This window comes from Manis javanica, chromosome 10, assembly GCF_040802235.1.
Source record: "Manis javanica isolate MJ-LG chromosome 10, MJ_LKY, whole genome shotgun sequence".
Lineage (NCBI taxonomy): Eukaryota > Metazoa > Chordata > Mammalia > Pholidota > Manidae > Manis > Manis javanica.
Window position 1 is genome coordinate 46,199,491 of NC_133165.1, and position 19,660 is coordinate 46,219,150.

Sequence of the window (19,660 nt, forward strand, 5' to 3'; positions counted from 1 at the left end):
GCCTGAAGGTACAGGCATTAGCCCTTGTAGCTCTTCCTACACAAATGGGAGTGGACTGAGTGGAGGCCTAGTATTGCTGCTGGCAATCTGGACCAGCACAGTGGCTGAGCCTAACACATCCCTCCAAGGGTAGAAGAATTTGGGTAAAAATCAATGATAAATGGAGAGAAGGAAAAATAGTAGCCAAAGGGTAAAAGAATTAATAAATGGGTTTTCCACTGAGGGAAATACAGCATTATATTACTAATGCAAGAGAGGCTCAAAGCAAGAGAATACTGGCTCTTCACTCAGTTACCAGATGCTCCAAAGGGTGAAGTCATGTTTGCCGAGACCACCCCTGCTTTCAGCACCTGCAAAGCCAAACAGAAGCCCACAAACCTGAATGGCCTCCCTCTAGGAGACATCCCGGTTATATACTATGATGATAAACTAGACTGACTATGATGACTGAATGGCATTCTAGTAACGTGCCAGTATCTTTTTCGTATTTTTAATTTTTATTCATAAACTATTTTTAGAGGACTTTTAGGTTTACAGGAATACTGAGCAGGTAGTAGACAGAGTTCTCATATAACTGCTTTCCCTGCACCCAGCTTCACTTGTTAACTTCTTGCATTAGTACAAGTAATTAACATCTTACAGTTTTGGTTATTATTAACATCTTGCATTTGTTACAATTAATGAACCAATATTGATACATTATTATTAACTAAAGTCCACATTTTGCAGTACAGTTCACTCTTTCTGTTGTACAGATAATGTCATGTCTCTACTATTATGGTATCATATAGAATAATTTCACCTCCCTAAATATCCCATGCACCCTGACCCACCAGGGCCTCTTGACTATTTTAATAGAGATGGAGGCTGAAGTAGCCATGCAGCAATAGCCCTCCCTCCTAGCTGCTGAACCCCAAGGACACATCTATAGGATTGGTGGGCATCCAAACCTAAGCAAGCCCACTGAGACACCTGTAATTCACAACAGTACACAATGACTACCCTTCACTCAAAAACACATCAAATATCCTGACATGCTTTTAGAAGAGATAGGGCTCTTTGAATACCACCAGTGTCCTCCTCCAAGTAGGTGGGAGGTGGGCTCTGCTATACAAGAACGCACAATGGAAACTAGGCTCAGTATGAGCCTAAGCTGAGACAGGGTGACCAGCTTTCTCCCCAGCTGACTTGGAACCCAGAAAAAGATGAATTATGGCTAACTGTAATAAAGCCTGTCCATAATATCCAGCAAATGGAAGGGCAAATTCTATTGGAAAGGCATAGCAAATAGTTCTGTAATTCTTACTAATTTGTTCTATAATGAAACTGAATTCTACCATTAACACAGTGCAATATGGTATGACACACTGGCACTCTTGGTAAGATTCCAGTACCTTATGTAAATAAGTCACACGATAAAAATGACATAGATGACTGAGTATTTATTGGGAGACTGAGTCAAAGCCTCTTCAGCTTGTAATATTAAGGAAGAACTGGATTTAGCTAACTATCAGCTAATCTATCCTAAACAGTTCTACACAAATTTGTCATTAAGTTCAAATGAGTAGAAGGGGAAAACTGGTCATGAAATCAGTGTAAAAACATGAATATGAACGCAATGGCTCAGTAGGACAGATTGGCTGTTGCTTTAAGTATGTCTCCGCCCCACACTGGCTCCCCCAGCTGTGAAGCATATTCATACTGGTAGTATCGCTGTAGTTATGATATGAAAGCTATGCTGGAATGTAGGTGCTCAGACACAAAAGACTGTTTTGCTTGAACCAGGACCAAGGCTGGGTGAGAGGTGACCTGTGCTGTAAAAGATTAACTCAGCAGGCCTGGGTTTTCAGAGCCTGCATATTCCACAAAAGTTTGGCCCTTGACCAGCTCCTGGGAAATAACCTCTAAATTCTTGGAATATCTTGCCTGATAAGAGAATCTTTGTTTACCTGAGACAGGGAGTAGGGGAAAAAGGGGAATGGGAGGAAAAGGGGAGTGACCACTAGTAGGTATGGGGCATTTTTTCAGGTGATAAAATGTTCTGAAATTGATCATGGTTTGATGGTTGCATAATTCTTTGATTATATTAAAACCCACTGAATTGTGTAACTGTACACTTTAAACTGGTGAATCACATTACATCTCAATATAGCTGTTATTAAAAAGAATCACAAAATCCTGCACATGATAGAAAATCCAGCAGGAATAGTAATCATACCCAACATTCCCCTCCTTCTCTTGCCGTCTTGGTTGCTGCAGGTCCAGTCTCTCTGAACACACGCTCTCCACCCCTCCACAGCTTGGCATCAGAGCCCGTGCTTCCCTGGAGTGGAGAACTTTGGCTTTTTACCTGGGTTTGTTTGATCAGCTGATGGAGTTCTGTGAGAAGTTCTGCAATGCGGGAATCAGCAGACACCAGGGCCATGGTATATGAGGGCTCCTGAGGTGGACGGAAAACAGAAGAGAATCCCATCAGTGGCTGCTATGGGTTAAATTGTGTCCTCCAAAAGGTACGTTGAAGTCCTAACCTTTGGTACCCATGAATGTGGCCTTATTTGGAAATAGGTCTTTGCAGATGTAACTAAGATGTACTTGAGATGAGGTCTTGCTGGAGTAGGGTGGGCCCTTAATCCAGTATGACTGGAGTCCTTATAAGAAGAGAAGAAAAGACAATGGAAACAGACACACAGAAAGACAAACACAGGGGGAAGCAGCCCTGAAGAGGCAGAGACCAGAATGATGCAGCTGCGAGCCAAGGAATAAACACTGAGGATTGCTGGGAACCGCTCGGAGCTGCGAGGGGATGGGACAGACTCTCTGAGGACCCAAGGAGGGCCTAATCCTTGATTTTGGAATTCTAACCTTCAAACTGAGAAAATATACTTCTGTTGTTTTATGCCACCCAGTATTGGGTATTTGTTACAGTAGCCCTAGGAAATGAATACAGTGGCAAAATGCCCTGAAATTCTAAGCCAATGATATGTTTGTATTTGATACATTCAGCCAAGTCAAGGAGCACTTATTAAGTACCTTCCAAAAGCAGCATCCCTAGCACTAGTTCTGCAGTTACTGTCCTGACAAATGATTCAAGTATTCATGTCACCATTTTTTAAAATCTGTAAAATGGGATTAAAATAAGATTTTATATGAAAACGCTTTACAAGTCATAAAGCATTGTTACTTTCTTACTGCAGAGGAAAAGAAATTAAGTACTAAATATCTGACTTAAGATGGATGTATTCTGATGAAAATAAAATGTAGCAAAAGATAATCAGAGAAGAATAAAAGACAATAAAAGGTATGGACATATGCCTAAAGATAAAGGCAGACTGGAAAAAAGTATGAGATTTTTAGAGTGCTAAAATACTGCATGATACCTTTCTTCTTCTTTTTTTTTGGTATCATTAATCTACAATTACATGAATAACATTATGTTTACCTCACCACGTCCCCCCTTCACCATGCCCCCCCCATATACCCCTTCACAGTCACTGTCCATCAGCGTAGTAAGATGTTGTAAAATCACTACTTGTCTTCTCTGTGTTGCACAGCCCTCCCCGTACCCCACCCACACTATACATGCTAATTGTAATACCCCCTTTTTCTCCGCCCTTATCCCTCCCTTCCCACCCATCCTCCCCAGTCCCTTTCCCTTTGGTAACTGTTAGTCTATTCTTGGGTTCTGTGATTCTGCTGCTGTTTCGTTCCTTCAGTTTTCCTTTATTCTTATACTCCAAATATGACTGAAATCATTTGGTACTTGTCTTTCTCCGCCTGGCTTACTTCACTGAGCATAATGTCCTCCAGCTCCATCCATGTTGTTGCAAATGGTAGGATCTGTTTTTTTCTTATGGCTGACTAATATTCCATTGTGTATATGTACCACTTCTTCTTTATCCATTCATCTACTGATGGACACTGAGGTTGCTTCCATATCTTGGCTATAGTAAATAGTGCAGCAATAAACATAGGGGTTCATCAGTCTTTTTCAAACTGGAGTGCTGCATTCTTAGGGTAAATTCCTAGAAGTGGAATTCCTGGGTCAAATGGCATTTCTATTTTGAGCATTCTGAAGAACCTCCATACTGCTTCCACAATGGTTGAACTAATTTACATTCCCAGCAGCAGTGTAGGAGGGTTCCCATTTCTCCACAACTTCACCAACATTTGTTGTTGTTTGTCTTTTCGATGATGGCGATCCTTACTGGTGTGAGGTGATATCTCACTATGGTTTTAATTTGCATTTCTCTGATGACAAGCGATGTGGAGCATCTTTTCATGTGTCTGTTGGCCATCTGAATTTCTTCTTTAGAGAAGTGTCTGTTCAGCTCCTCCACCCATTTTTTAATTGGGTTATTTGCTTTTTGTTTGTTGAGGTGCGTGAGCTCTTTGTATATTTTGGATGTCACCCCTTATCGGATGTGTCATTTATGCATATATTCTCCCATTCTGTATGATGCCTTTTTGTTCTATTGATGGTGTCCTTTGCTGTACAGAAGCTTTTCAGTTTGATATAGTCTCACTTGTTCATTTCTGCTTTTGTTTCCCTTGCCCAGGGAGATATGTTCATGAAGAAGTTGCTCATGTCTATATTCAAGTGAGTTTTGACTATATTTTCTTCTAAGATTTTATGGTTTCATGACTTACATTCAGGTCTTTGATCCATTCCGAGTTTACTTTTGTGTATGGAGTTAGACAGTAATCCAGTTTCATTCTCTTACATGTTGTAGCTGTCCAGTTTTGCCAACACCAGCTGTTGAAGAGGCTGTCATTTCCCCATTGTATATCCATGGCTCCTTTATTGTATATTAATTGACCATATATGCTTGGGTTAATGTTTGGAGTCTCTATTCTGTTCCACTGGTCTGTGGCTCTGTTCTTATGCCAGTACCAAATTGTCTTGATTACTGTGGCTTTGTAGTAGAGCTTGAAGTTGGGGAGCAAGATCCCCCCCCTTTATTCTTCTTTCTCAGGATTGCTTTGGCTATTCGGGGTCTTCGGTGGTTCCATATGAATTTTTGAACTATTTGTTCCAGTTCATTGAAGAATGCTGTTGGTAATTGACAGGGATTGCATCGAATCTGTATATTGCTTTGGGCAGGATGGCCATTTTGACAATATTAATTCTTCCTAGCCAGGAGCATGGGATGAGTTTCCATTTGCTAGTATCCTCTTTAATTCCTCTTAAGAGTGCCTTGTAGTTTTCAGGGTATAGGTCTTTCACTTCCTTGGTTAGATTTATTCCTTGGTATTTTATTCTTTTTGATGGTATTGTGAATGGAATTGTTTTCCTGATTTCTCTTTCTATTAGTTCATTGTTAGTGTATAGGAAAGCCACAGATTTCTGTATGTTAATTTTGTATCCTGCAACTTTGCTGAATTCCAAAATTACTTCTAGTAGTTTTGGAGTGGAGTCTTTAGGGATTTTTATGTACATTATCATGTCACCTGCAAATAGTGACAGTTTGACTTCTTCTTTACCAATCTGGATTCCTTGTATTTCTTTGTTTTGTCTTATCGCCATGGCTAGGACCTCCAGAACTATGTTGAATAACAGTGGGGAGAGTGGGCATCGCTGTCTAGTTCCCGATCTCAGAGGAAAAGCTTTCACCTTCTCGCTGTTCAGTATGATGTTAGTTGTGGGTTTATCATATATGGCCTTTATTATGTTGAGGTACTTGCCCTCTATGCCCATTTTGTTCAGAGTTTTTATCATGAATGGATGTTGAATTTTGTCGAATGCTTTTTCAGCATCTATGGAGATGGTCATGTGGTTTTTGTCCTTCTTTTTTTGATGTGGTAGATAGTGTTGATGGATTTTCGAATGTTGTACCATCCTTGCATCCCTGGCATGAATCCCACTTGGTCATGGTGTACGATCCTTTTGATGTATTTTTGAATTCGGCTTCCTAATATGTTGTTGAGTATTTTTGCGTCTATGTTCATCAGGGATATTGGTCTGTAGTTTTCATTTTTGGTGGGGTCTTTGCCTGGTTTTGGTATTAGGGTGATGTTGGCTTCATAGAATGAGTTTGGGAGTATTCCCTCCTCTTCTATTTTTTGGAAAACTTTAAGGAGAATGGATATTATGTCTTCTCTGTATGTCTGATAAAATTCTAAGGTAAATCCATCTGGCCTGGGGGTTTTGTTCTTGAGTAGTTTTTTGATTACTGCTTCAATTTTGTTGCTGGTAATTGGTCTGTTTTGATTTTCTGTTTCTTCCTTGGTCAGTCTTGGAAGGTTGTATTTTTCTAGAAAGTTATTCATTTTTTCTAGTTTTCCAGCTTGTTAGCATATAGGTTTTCATAGCATTCTCTAATGATTCTTTGCATTTCTGTGGGGTCTGTCATGATTTTTCAGTTCTCATTTCTGATCCTGTTGATGTGTGTTGATTTTCTTTTTCTCTTAATAAGTCTGGCTAGAGGCTTATCTATTTTGTTCATTTGCTCAAAGAACCAGCTCTTGGTTTCACTGATTTTTTCTACTGTTTTATTCTTCTCAATTTTATTTCTTTCTTCTCTGATCTTTATTATGTACCTCCGTCTGCTGACCTTAAGCCTCATTTGTTCTTCTTTTCCCAATTTCGATAATTGTGACATTAGACTATTCATTTGGGATTGTTCTTCCTTCTTTAAATATGCCTGGATTGCTATATACTTTCCTCTTAAGACTGCTTTTGCTGCATCCCACAGAAGTTGGGGCTTTGTGTTGTTGTTGTCATTTGTTTCCATATATTGCTGGATCTCCATTTTAATTCGGTCATTGATCCATTGATTATTTAGGAGCATGTTGTTAAGCCTCCATGTGTTTTTTATTTCTTTGTACAATTTATTTCTAGTTTTATACCTCTGTGGTCTGAAAAGTTGGTTGGTGGTATTTCAATGTTTTGGAATTTACTGAGGCTCTTTTTGTGGCCTAGTATGTGGTCTATTCTGGAGAACGTTCCATGTGTACTCGAGAAGAATGTGTATCCTGTTGCTTTTGGATGTAGAGTTCCATAGATGTCTATTAGGTCCATCAGTTCTAGTGTGTTGTTCAGTGCCTCTGTGTCCTTACTTATTTTCTGTCTGGGGGATCTGTCCTTTGGAGTGAGTGGTGTGTTAAAGTCTCCCAAAATGAATGCATTGCTTATATTTCCTTCTTTAATTCTGTTAGTATTTGTTTCACATATATTGTTGCTCCTGTATTGGGTGCATATATGTTTATAATGGTTATATCCTCTTGTTGGACTGAGCCCTTTATCATTATGTAATGTCCTTCTTTATCTCTTGTTACTTTATTTCTTTTGAAGTCTATTTTGTCTGATACTAGTATTGCAACACCTGCTTTTTTCTTTCTGTTGTTTGCATGAAATATCTTTTTCCATCCCTTGACTTTTAATCTGTGCATGTCTTTGGGTTTGAGGTGAGTCTCTTGTAAGCAGCATATAGATCTTTTTTCTAGGTTTTCCAGCTTGTTAGCATATAGGTTTTCATAGCATTCTCTAATAATTCTTTGCATTTCTGTGGGGTCTGTTATGATTTTTCATTTCTCATTTCTGAATCCATTCTGTTACTCTGTGTCTTTTGATTGGTGCATTCATTCCATTTACATTTAGGGTGATTATTGAAAGATATGTACTTATTGCCATTGCAGGCTTTAGATTCGTGGTTACCAAAGGTTCAAGGTTAGCTTGTTTACTACCTTACTCTCTGACTTAACTCGCTTATTGAGCTGTTATAAACACAGTCTGATGATTATTTCTTTCCCTTCTTTTTCCTCCTCCTCCAGTCTTCATATGTTGGGTGTTTTGTTCTGTGCTCTTTTTAGGAGTGCTCCCATCTAGAGCAGTCCCTCTAAGATACCTTGTAGAAGTGGTTTGTGGAAGGCAAATTCCCTCAACTTTTGCTTGTCTGGGAATTGTTTAATCCCTCCTTAGTAATTAAATGATAATCGTGCTGGATACAATATCCTTGGTTCAAGGCCCTTCTGTTTCATTGCATTGAATATATCATGCCATTCACTTCTGGCCTGTAATGTTTCTGTTGAGAAGTCTGATAGCCTGATGGGTTTTCCTTTGTAGGTGACCTTTCTTCTCTCTGTGGCTGCCTTTAATACTCTGTCCTTGTCCTTGATCTTTGCTATTTTAATTATTATGTGCCTTGGTGTTGTCCCCTTTGGATCCCTTCTGTTGGGAGTTCTGTGTGCTTCCGTAGTCTGAGCAACTATTTCCTTCCCCAGTTTGGGGAAGTTTTCAGCAATTATTTCTTCAAAGACACTTTCTACCCCTTTTTTTTTCTCTTCTTCTTCTGGTACCCCTATAATGCTCATATTATTCCTTTTGGATTGGTCACACAGTTCTCTTAATATTGTTTCATTCCTGGAGATCCGTTTATCTCTCTCTGCGTCAGCTTCTACGCGTTCCTATTCTCTGGTTTCTATTCCATCAATGGCCTCTTGCATCTTATCCATTCTGCTTATAAATCCTTCAAGAGACTGTTTCATTTCTGTAATCTCCCTCCGGATGTCATCCCTTAGCTCTTGTATATTTCTCTGCAGCTCTGTCAGCATGTTTATGATTTTTATTTTGAATTCTTTTTCAGGGAGACTGGTTAGTTCTGTCTCTGCAGATCCTCTCTCAGGGGTTGTCTGAAGTATACTTGTACTGGACTAAATTTTTTGCCTTTTCATGGTGATAGTGGTGGCTGTAGGCAGGTTGCGGGTGTGTCAGCTGGGAGAAGAAAGTCCTTTCCTGCTTGCTGGATGCCTTGCCTTTCTCTGCTGCCTGTGTCGGTTACCCACAGTCCTGGAGCAGCCACCAGGTTAATCCCCTAAGCTGCTGTGCGCGGGGTCTCCGTCAGAGCAGCACAGAGCCCTGTGGGGAGTGACAGGCATGCCATGTGCGCTCCTTCGCAATAGCGGCACCCCTGCCGGACAGATGTGTGCCAGCAGCAGCCTTTGGGTCTGGCCCAGGTGGCTATGCATTGGGCTGGGATTCCGGTCAGCTGCTGGGAGTGCGGCTGCTCCCTCTAGCATCACTGCAGGTGTGTGCGGGCCTCTCCCATGTGGACCTCTCCCGGGCTACTTTGGCGCAACTGCTTCCGGTGCGCGTGGGTCGCTCCTGGGCTGTTTGGTCTCCACCACGGCGGGCTTGCATGAGCCGCTCCCAGTCCCCTCTGGCATCGCCAGCACATGTGGGTCGCTCCTGGTCCCCTCCAACCCCACCGCCCCTGGCGGGCACTGCCACTCTCCCACTACTGGGCCGGTGTGTCGGGGGCCGCACCAGTTGGAGGAACGACTGGCAGGCTGCTTAGTGCTGTGAGGGTCTTCACAGCTGCACTGCCACCCAGGGGTTTAGGGCACCTAAAGTTCCCTGGGATTCCCAGCTGCTGGCTAAGTGTTCTGGGACGACTTCATGCAGCTGTAGGGTCCCTGTCTCTTTAAGACTTGCAAAAAGCACTCACTTTTCTTTTGTCTCTGGGGTGCCCTTTGCAGGGACCTGCCTGCAGGTTTTGCTTTTCCGTTTCTGTAATATCCAGTACCCTGTGCACCTTGTGTCTGCACTCCGGGTGTGGATTTCTAGAGCTGGTTGTTTAGCAGTCCTGGGCTTTCACTCCCTCCCTGTTTCAACTCCTTTCTTCCCGCCGGGTTTTGAGGTCACGGAGCGTTTGGGTACTGCCTGGCTGCGGCTTGTATCTTACCCCCTTCGTGTGATGTTGAGTTCTCGCAGATGTAGATGTATCCTGGCTGTTGTACTGCATCCACTGGTGTCTCTTTTACGAATAGTTGTATTTATTGTATTTTCATAAATATATATGTTTTTGGGAGGAGATTTCCACTGAACTACTCACGCTGCCATCTTCCCATGATGTCCACCTATCTTCTTAAAAAGGTTGTTGAATTAATACATCTCCCTACCCACAAAGATCAGATTCACACTGAGGAACCATCCCCCTGAACTATTGCTGAACTCCATTTATTTAAATATTTATATCTTTGTAAAGTCTCTGCTTCTGTTTATTTAAAAATAATACTACAAACTAGGAACAGAGGAGATCTTCTTCAACTGATAAAGGCCGTCTATGAAAAGCCCATAGCTAACATCACACTTAATGTTGAAAGACTGAAAGCTTTCCTTCACAAGATCAGGATCAAATCAACACTGTTCTCAAGGTTACAGCAAGGGCGGGTAGGCTATAAAATGAAATAAAGAATTGATTACAAGGGAAGAAGTAAAACTATCTCTATTTGCAGATGGCATGACCTCATATATAGAAAACCCTAAGGAATCCACAAAACAACTACTAAAACTAATAAAATGACTAGAACTAATAGTAAGGTTGCAGGACTCAAGATCAGTAGATAAACACATCACTTATATTTCCATATACTTGTAATGAGCAGTCCAAAATGAAATTAAGAAAACAATTTATTTACAGTAGCATCAAAAATAAAATACTTCAGAATAAATTTAGTAAGTGCACAATTTTTACTCTGAAAACTACAGTTGTCAAAAGAAATCCAAACCTAAATAAACGGTAAGACATCCCATATTCAAGGACTTAATATTGTTAAGATGGTAATACTGCTCAAAATGATCTGTAGTGCAATCCCAGCTGGCTTCTTTGCAGAAATGAAGAGCTTACCCTAAACTTCATATGGAAATTCAAGGAATCCAGAATGACTAAAACAATCTTGAAAATAAAAAGTGAAGGTTTCCCAATTACAAACTGTACTACAAAGCTACAGTCCTCAAGATGGTGAGGTACTAGCATAAGGAGAAACCTAAAGATCAATGGAACCGAATTGGGAGACCAGAAATAAACCCTTATATCCATGGTCAACTGATTCTCAACAAGGGTGCCAAGACACCTTAATGGGGAAAGAAGAGTCTTTTTGATAAATAGTGCTGGGAAATGTTTATCCACATGTAAGAGAATGAATTTGGATCCCTACTGCAGACCATATACAAAAATGATCTGAATAGACAGTTCTCCAAAGAAGATAAACAAATGGCCAAAAAGCACATGAAAAGATGTTCCATATCATTAGCCATCAAGGAAATGCAAATCAAAACCATAAGGAGATAAAATGTCACACTCACTAGGATGGCTATAATCAAAAACAGACATAATAGTAAGGGTGAAGAAATTGTATGAATGGATTAAAATGTGGTATAATTCATACAATGGAGTATATTACTCCACATTAAAAAAAAATGAAGTACTGCTATATGCTACAACAGGGATGAACCTTGAAAACACTGCTACCTGAAGAAGCGAAACACAACAGACCACAAATTGTATGATCCCACTTACAGGAAATATCCAGAATAGGCAAATCCTTAGAAAGCTGGGGGAGGGGGAGGATTGAAGGAGAAAGGGAAATAACTGTGAATGAGTAGGGGGCTTTTGGCCAGAAAATGAAAATGTTCTAAAATCAATTGTAGTGATGGCTGCACAACTCTGAAATACTGAAAACCAATGAACTGCACATTTTAGATGCATGTACATCCCTAAATCCTTAGCTCTAGGCAAACACTAGTCTACTTTCTGTCTGTATAGATTTGCCTATTCCGCACTTCATATCTTTTTATTTTTGAATATTCCATTGTTTGCATACAGCACATTTTGTGAATCATCAGTTCATAGACAGTTGGGCTGTGTTCATTTTTTGTCTATTACGAGTAATGCTGCTATGAACACTCTCAGACAAGATTTTGTGTGGACATGCTTGATTTTCTGGGTATGTGGAATTGCTAGATTATATGGTAACACTCTACGTTTAACCTTCTGAGGAACTGCCAGACTGTTACCAAAGTGAGTGTACCATTTTACATCCTCAGGAGCAGTGTATGTGGGCTCCAATATCTCTGTATATGCACCAACACATGTTATTGTCTGCCTTTTTCATTAGCACCATCTTAGTGGGTGTGAAATGGTAGCTAGTGGTTGTGATCTGCATTTCCCTGATGGCTAATGTTGCTGAATATCTTTCCATGTGTTTACTGGCCTCTTGTGTGTCTTTGGAGAACTGCCCTTTGCCCATTTTTATTGGACTATTTGCTTTTTTTATTATTGAATTGTGTCTTTTGAAGCACATTTTTAATTTTTATGAAGTCCCACTTACTTTTCTTTGTTCATGTCACAGATCTGCTTTTTCTCACATGTGCAACACTATTCTTACCATCATAGCTTTATGTAGTGCATTTTAATACAGAGTAGAATGTTTCTTTAAAAAATCTAGCTGTATTAGCTAGAACCACAAAATAATGAATCTAGAGTTTATATTAGAGATTGGTAGTGGATATATTTGAGAATGATCAGCATAAAGGTTGCTGTTAGTTTTTGGATTTGATGATGTTAGGGATGATCTTTTGGGTGATGAAGAAGAGGAAAGAGCCCCACTGAGCTACAACAAAGGTGAAGGTGTGGACCCAAAATAAGAATTCAGTGGACAGATCCTTGGAGGAAATGAATTAGCATGGAAAATGGTTGTTCTCTCCTGGTAAATAAAGAAGGAAGCCTGCTCAGAACCATCAACCTTCTGCATGCCCACACCTGTACACAGTAAAATTGGGGGAAGCCCCAAAACCAGACAGGTGGGTTTTACTTTATATTGTACCATCAAACATCGACAGCAGGCACTCCTGTTATGTTGCCAGATAAATCAGTTACCCTTCCCTAATGATTCTGACATTTCAAATCTCCTCTCTCCTCAGTGTCTGTGCTCCTGCCCTCAGACCTGGGTCTGGGTGCCATTAGCTGATGTCCAAGGTTGCTATTTTGCTCAGAAGAGAATCCAGAGACCTTATTTCCCACCAGCAAAACAAGTACATGAGCAGCACCTGTCACCCAGAAGGAAGTACTGCCCCTGTGCTGACTGAACACTAACCCTTCATCTGTGCTCTGAACTCCATCTCCTCTTGGACCATCTCATACTCCTTTCTGTGTTTTACAAGCAAATAAGTATACTTTAGGAGAGCCATCTTAAAAAAATGTAACTAAAGAGCTTCTGAACCCCCAACTCACCACCAGCTCCCAGCCCTCTCTGTTTTTCTCCATAGCAAACCTGACACTGGCCAGTGGCCCTATGTCCTCATTCGTTTTACTTTTCAACCCCACTTCAATCTACCTTTGTCCTCACAGTCCAGTATGAGAATGCTCTCGAGAGAAATTTCCTTAGGGAAACACTTTCAGTGGCAGAGGGAGGGAGGGTGTGTGTGTGTGTGTGTGTGAGTGTGAGTGTGTGTGTGTGTGTGTGTGTGTATACTCAAGCAGCAAATGTAGATATTACTTCCATCAGTGGGATAGGCAGAGCAGACAGAGGGTTTCCAGGTACAGCAAATGGGGCAAAGCATGTTGCGAACAAGTCCAAAGACAAGAGAACTGGGCTGCATCTGAAGAGGAGAGAGGAGTTTGAGGGATGGGACCTGGTCCAGAGATATAGCCAGTGCCATCTCTCATTATTTGCTACCATTTCCTCTGGCCTATCCTATCCACACACTCAAACGGACGTTCTGTCCCATCCCACCCTGACCTGCTAAAGAGGTGGAACAGCATGCACTTTCTCCTCCTTGCCAGGAAAACAAATGTTACACTTTTCTCAAGGACCAGCTTAAGACTTGTCTTGACTAACCTTAAACAAGCCAAACTTTTCTCCTCTGATACTCCCTAGTACCTACCTAGACTTCGCACCTACATTTATTAAAACCGGCTTTCTAGCCATTGATATAGAAAGATCTTTTCTTTCCCAACTGGACTAGAAGCTCCTCAGAAAAGAGCAGACTCCTCTGCTTTCATCAACAATCTGCCACAGAGGAGCAGGAACTTAGTAGGACTTAGCAGGAACTTAATTTTTTCTACTTCAGACACCACCTTCTCCCCTGACCTCCATCCCCACAGTTAGGCCCATTTTGAAGTTCCCACAACTATTCCAAACTTCTTTAAGTGTAAGCTTTTCCCTTGGCTTCTGCAGGCTATTGCATTATCAACTATGAACCACATGATACTGACTCCCAAAGCCAGCTCCAGCCCAGGCAGCTTCCCCAAGGTTTGAAAAAGTCTATATTCATGCCAACTGGACAGCTCTACCTGAGAATACCAAAAATAACTATGCCCAACATAAGAGATTTTTTTTTAAACTGAAGTATCATTGATACATAATCTTATATTGGTTTCAAGTATACCACATAGTGGGGTCTACCCCTATTATTAAATCCTCACTCTCACTAGTGGAGTTACTATCTGTCAACATAGGAAAGTGTTACTGAATCATTGACTATATCCTCCATGCTGTACTACCATCCCTGTAACCAACTTACATTATGACTGAGAATTTCTGTGCTTCTACTCCCCCTTCCCCTCCTCACCCACCTGGACTGACCCTTCCCCCATGGTAACCACTAGTCATTTCTCAGTGTCTATGAGTCTCCTGCTGTTTTATTCATTTTTTTGTATTCCACAAATAGGTGAAATCATATAGTATTTGTTTTTCTCCACCTAGCTTATTCATCTTAGTCTAATACTCTCTAGGTCCATCCATGTTGTCAAAAATGGCAGGACTCCTTTTTTAATGGCTGAATAATATTCTATTGTATATGTACCACTTCTTTATCTAGTCATCATCTACTGATGAACACTTAGGTTGCTTCCATATCTTGGCCATTGTAAATAATGCAGCAATAAACACAGGGGTGCATATATCTTTTCAAAGCAGGGATTTCATTTTCTTTGGGCAAATTTCTAGAAGTGGAATTACTGTGTTGTATGGTATTTCTATTTTTAGTTCTTTGAGAATCCTCCTTACTGCTTTCCACAGTGACTGCATCAATTTACATTCCCACCAACAGTGTAGACAGTTCCCTTTTCTCCACATCCTTGCCAACACTTGTTATTTCTTGTCTTTGGGATAGTGGCCATTCTGACTGGTGTGAGGTGATATCTCATTGTAGTTTTGATTTGCACATCCCTGATGATTAGCAACATGGAGGATATTTTCATGTACCTGTTGGCCATCTGGATTTCTTTGTAAAAATGTTCAGGTCCTTTGCCACTTTTTAATTGGGTTGTTTCTTTGGTGTTGAGGCATTATGAGTTCTTTATATATTTTGGATGTTAACCCTTATTGGATAAATCATTTACAAATATAGTGTCCCATATTGTAGGTTACCTTTTAGTTCTGCTGATGGTATCCTTTGCTGTACAGAAGCTTTTTTAGTTTGATGTAGTCCCACTTGTTCATTTTTTATTTTGTTTCCTTTGCCCAAAGAGATTTGTCCAGGAAAACATTGCTCATGCTTAGGTTCAAGAGATTTTTGTCTGTTTTCTTCTAAGAGTTTTATGGTTTCATGTTTTACATTTAGGTTTTCGGTCATTTCAATTTTACTTTTGTGTATGGAGTCAGACAGTAATCCAGCTTCATTCTCTTACATGTAGCTATCCAGTTTTCCCAACACCAGTTTGTTGAACAGCTCTTTTTTCTTTACCCCTTTTGTTAATGTGGTATATGATATTGATTTTTGACTATTTTACCATTCTTGTATCCCTGGAATAAATCCCACTTGGTTGTGATGATCCTTTTGATGTATTTTTCAATTTGGTTTGCTAATATTTTGTTGAGGATTTTTGCATTTATGTTCTTCAGGGATATTGGTCTGTAATTTTCTTTTTTTGTAGTGTCTTTGTCTTTGGTTTTGGTATTAGTGTGATGCTAGCCTCATAGATTGAGTTTGGAAGTATTCCCTCCTCTTCTACTTTTCTGGAATACTTTAAGAAGGATGGGTATGACCTCTTTTTCAAATGTTTGGTAGAATTCAACTGTGGAGCCATCCGATCCTGGAATTTTGTTTCTTGGGAGTTTTCTGATTACCAATTCAAGTTCATTGCTGGTAATTGCTCTGTTCAGATTTTCTGTTTCTTCCTGAGTCAGTCTTGGAAGGATCTATATTTCTAGGAATTTGTCCATTTCTTCTAGGTTGTCCAATTTATTGGCATATGATTTTTTACAGTACTCTCTAATAATTCTTTTTATTTCTGTGGTATCCATTGTGACTATTCCTTCTTTGTTTCAGATTTTATTTGTGTCCTCTCTTTTCTTCTTGCTAAGTCTGTCTAGGGGTTTATCTATTTTATTTTCTCAAAGAACCAGCTCTTGGTTTCACTGATTTTTTTCTATTGTTTTATTCTCTATTTTATTTATTTCTGCTCTTACCTTTATTATGCCCCTCCTTCTACTAACTTAGGGTTTCATTTGTTCTTCTTTTTCTAATTTCTTTAATTGCAAATAAACAAACTATTTGGGATTGTTCTTGTTTCTTGAGGTAAGCCTGTATTGCTATGTACTTCCCTCTTAGTACTGCTTTTGCAGTGTCCCACAAGGTTTGGACTGTTGAAATTTTGTTTTCATTTGTTTCCATTTACTGCTTCATTTGTTTTAACTTGGTCACTGTTCCATTGGTTATTTAGAAGCATGTGGTTTAGCCTCCATGCATTTGTATGCTTGTTTTTTTTTTGTGTAATTTATTTCTAGTTTCATACCATTGTAGTCTGAGAAGTTGCTTGATACAATTTGAATCCTTTTGAATTAATTGAGGCTCTTTTTGTGGCCTAATAAGTGATCTATTCGGAGAATGTTCCATGTATAGTTGAGAAAAATATGTATCCTGCTGCTTTCGGGTGGAATGTTCTGTAGATATCTGTTAAGTCCACCTGATCTAATATATTGTTCAGTGCCTCCATTTCCTGATTTATTTTCTGTCTGATCTATTGACATGAGTGGTGTGTTAAAGTCTCTTAAAATGAATGTGTTGCAATCTATTTTCCCCTTTAATTCTGTACTTGTTTTACATATTTAGGTGATCTTATGTTGGGTGCGTATTTATAATGTTTATACCGTCTTGGACTGACCCCTTTATCATTACATAATGTCCTTGTCTCTTGTTACTTGTTTTGAAATCTATTTTGTCCAATATAAGTAGTTACTCCTGCTTTTTTCTCCCTATTATTTGCATGAAATATAGTTTTTATCCCTTCACTTTTAGTCTGTGTATGTCTTTGGGTCTAAAATTAGTGTCTTGTAGGCATGAGTCTTGTTTCTTTATCCATTCTGTCACTTTGTCTTTTGATTGGTGCATTCAGTCCACTTACATTTAAGGTAATTACTGACAGGTATGTACTTATTGCCATTTTATTAATTGTTTTCTGGTTGTTTTTATAGCTCCTCTCTTCTCTTATACGCTTGTTAATTGTTTCTTTAGTGTTGTGGTTGGATTTTTAAAACTTTGTGTATCTATTATAGACTTTTAGTTTGTGGTTATCATAAGGTTCAAGGATAGCTTCCTGGCTATATAATAGTCTATATTAAATTAATGATTGCTCTATTTCAAACACAACTGAAAGTACTTTTTTCTTCTTCCTCCACCAAACTTGATGTATCAGATGTCATAATCTGCACTTTTTGTATACCCTTGAGTGATTTTGTGTATAGTTGGTTTTACTACTTCTATTTTAATTTCATACTTGCTTGGTAATTAATTGGTCTACTACCTTTATTGTGGGTTTATCTTCACTGATGAAAACTAGCCTTAGGACATTTCCATCTATAGTGGTCTCTTTAACATATCCTATAATGCTGGTTTAGTGATTATAAATTCCTTGAACTTTCATTTATCTGGGAATTGTCTAATCTCTACTTCAAATTTGAATGACAATCTTTCTGGGTAGAGGATTCTTGGTTGAAGGCCCTCCTGTTTCTGTTACAGTACATCAATTATTTCATGACTTCTGGCCTGTAAAATTTCTGCTGAGAAGTCTGCTGATAGCCTGATGGGTTTTCCTTTATAAGTAATCTTTTTTCTCTGTCTAGCTGATTTTAATACTCTCTCTTTATCCTTAATCTTTGTCATTTTAATTATGTCTTAGTGTTGTCTTCCTGAGGTTCCTTTTGTTAGGGGCTCTCTGTGCTTCCATGACCTGAATGTCTATTTCCTTCCCCAGACTGGGGAAGTTTTTGAAAATTTCCTCAGACTTTCTATCCCTTGTCTCTCTCTTCTCCTTCTGGTGCCCCTATTATGCAAATATTGTTTATCTGGATTGGTCACACAGCTCTCAGCATTATTTCATTACTAGAGAGCCTTTTTTCTGTATTCCAGCTTCATCATATTCCTGTTCTCTAATTTCTATCTCATTGTCTCTTCTACTTGCAGCAATCTACTGTTCATTCTCTCCATTGTGTATTTCATTTCAGTTAATGTATTCTTCAGCTGAGTGGCTCTTTTTCAACTCTTTGTTGGAAGTTCTCCCTGAGATCTTCAGTATTTTCTGCACAGCAGTGAGCATATTACTTTTACTTTGAAATCTTTATCGAGAAGATTGGTGATCTGTTTCATTTAATTATCCTGTAATTTTGTTTGGAACATATTCCTCTGCCTTCTCATATTGTCAGGGTTCTGTGTTTCTTCCTGTGTATTAGATGGCTCTGCTATGCTTCCTGATTTGGGAAAGTAATGGCTTTATGAAGAGGGTATCCTGTGGGGCCCAAAGATTCAAGACTCTTTCCAGTGCCTGGTCCTTCTTTGCAGTGGAGCCCCAGCTGCTGTTGGTAGGTAGTGGGTGGGGCTGTCTTTCTATATGCTGGCAGTGGTTTATCTCAGTCTGCTGAAGCTGGCAGTTTGCCTCAGCCAGACCTCTGTAATCAGAGCAGTGGCTTGTGCTGGGATCATTGTGGGGTCTTTATCTGCCTGTCCTGCAGTGATGGTGAAGTTGCTAACTTCAAGGGGTAGGCAGGGTGGTGGTATGGCAAGGTATGCAGTGGCAGGGTATGCTGGCACATGGCAGTGGTCACATAGTTGCAAGGTGGCAAGTAGCTCAGTGGCAGAGCATGGGGGTGCACCGAGGTGGCAGGTTGCATGGTGTGACGGCACACAGGTGCACAGAGGCACTGAGTGACACTGTGGTGCCCCATGGCAGCAGCAAGGTGCATAGTACCAGGCTTGGCCATTTGCAGGGAGGAAGGAGCATTGCAAGTTGGCTCCTATAGGTGCCTCTCTAATTGGGCTGAGACAGTGCCAAGAAAATTGAGAGAGCGTCCCTCTGCCAACCAGGCAGCAAAGTCTGATGCTGCTGCTGGGCCGTGGGCTGGCACTCTGGTGGTGAGCAGGGAAGTGCCTCAGCTGAGCAGTCAGTGAGGGGGATGAAGCATTTGGGGCTCCCACAAATACCTGATCTGCTGGGCCAAAGGAGGGCTAAGGAAGTGCCCACCTGCCCTTTCTCCTGCAGAGAGCCCTGCCCAACCCTCAACCTTCTGGCACCCCTCCCTTTGCTGGCAAATCGTTCAGACTGCCTCCTTTCTGTCAGGTCTCAGCAGGACCAGTGGAATGTGTCTGTCTTCCACAAGCAGCTGGAGTCTCAGCCTCACAGAGTGCTTGGACTCTCCCCGATGTCCAGCCCCACTAATCACCAGAACCCAGTGCACTGTGGACTTGTGCTCTCACAGCAGATCTTCAGGGCCAGGTGTGCAGAGTTCCTGAGTGCCTATCCCCTCCCTGCTCAGTTCCTTTTCCTCCTGCCTGTGGGCTGGGATGGGAGAAGGGCTAGGTTCCCAATTGATAGTGGCTTTGCTACTTCACCCTTCTGTGTGTGGTCTCTTGTTCCCCAGGAGTAGGTGATCTCTTCCAGTCTTC

The 19,660-nt window shown here is 40.5% G+C and overlaps 1 protein-coding gene and 1 long non-coding RNA gene across 12 annotated transcripts in view; one reads left to right on the plus strand and one right to left on the minus strand.

The window, feature by feature from the left end:
• The window catches only part of SGF29 (SAGA complex associated factor 29), a 67,780-nt gene that overhangs the window by 10,238 nt on the left and 37,882 nt on the right, over nt 1-19,660 (minus strand). For all 10 annotated transcript variants that reach the window (XM_036992056.2, XM_017677102.3, XM_036992053.2 and 7 more), the window contains exon 2: nt 2,351-2,440. In XM_036992056.2, the coding sequence (XP_036847951.1) occupies nt 2,351-2,425 (75 nt within the window). In that variant the 5' untranslated portion in view covers nt 2,426-2,440. The remainder of the gene's footprint in view (nt 1-2,350; nt 2,441-19,660) is intronic.
• Nucleotides 2,409-19,660, plus strand: part of LOC140844072 (uncharacterized) — a 35,539-nt gene continuing 18,287 nt past the window's right edge. Inside the window, exons 1-3 of one of the 2 annotated variants that reach the window (XR_012122245.1) lie at nt 2,409-2,510; nt 12,701-18,579; nt 19,335-19,490. This is a non-coding gene — a long non-coding RNA (uncharacterized lncRNA). Of the gene's footprint in view, nt 2,511-12,700; nt 19,491-19,660 lie in introns of both variants that reach the window. The other variant, XR_012122244.1, reaches the window with a different exon arrangement.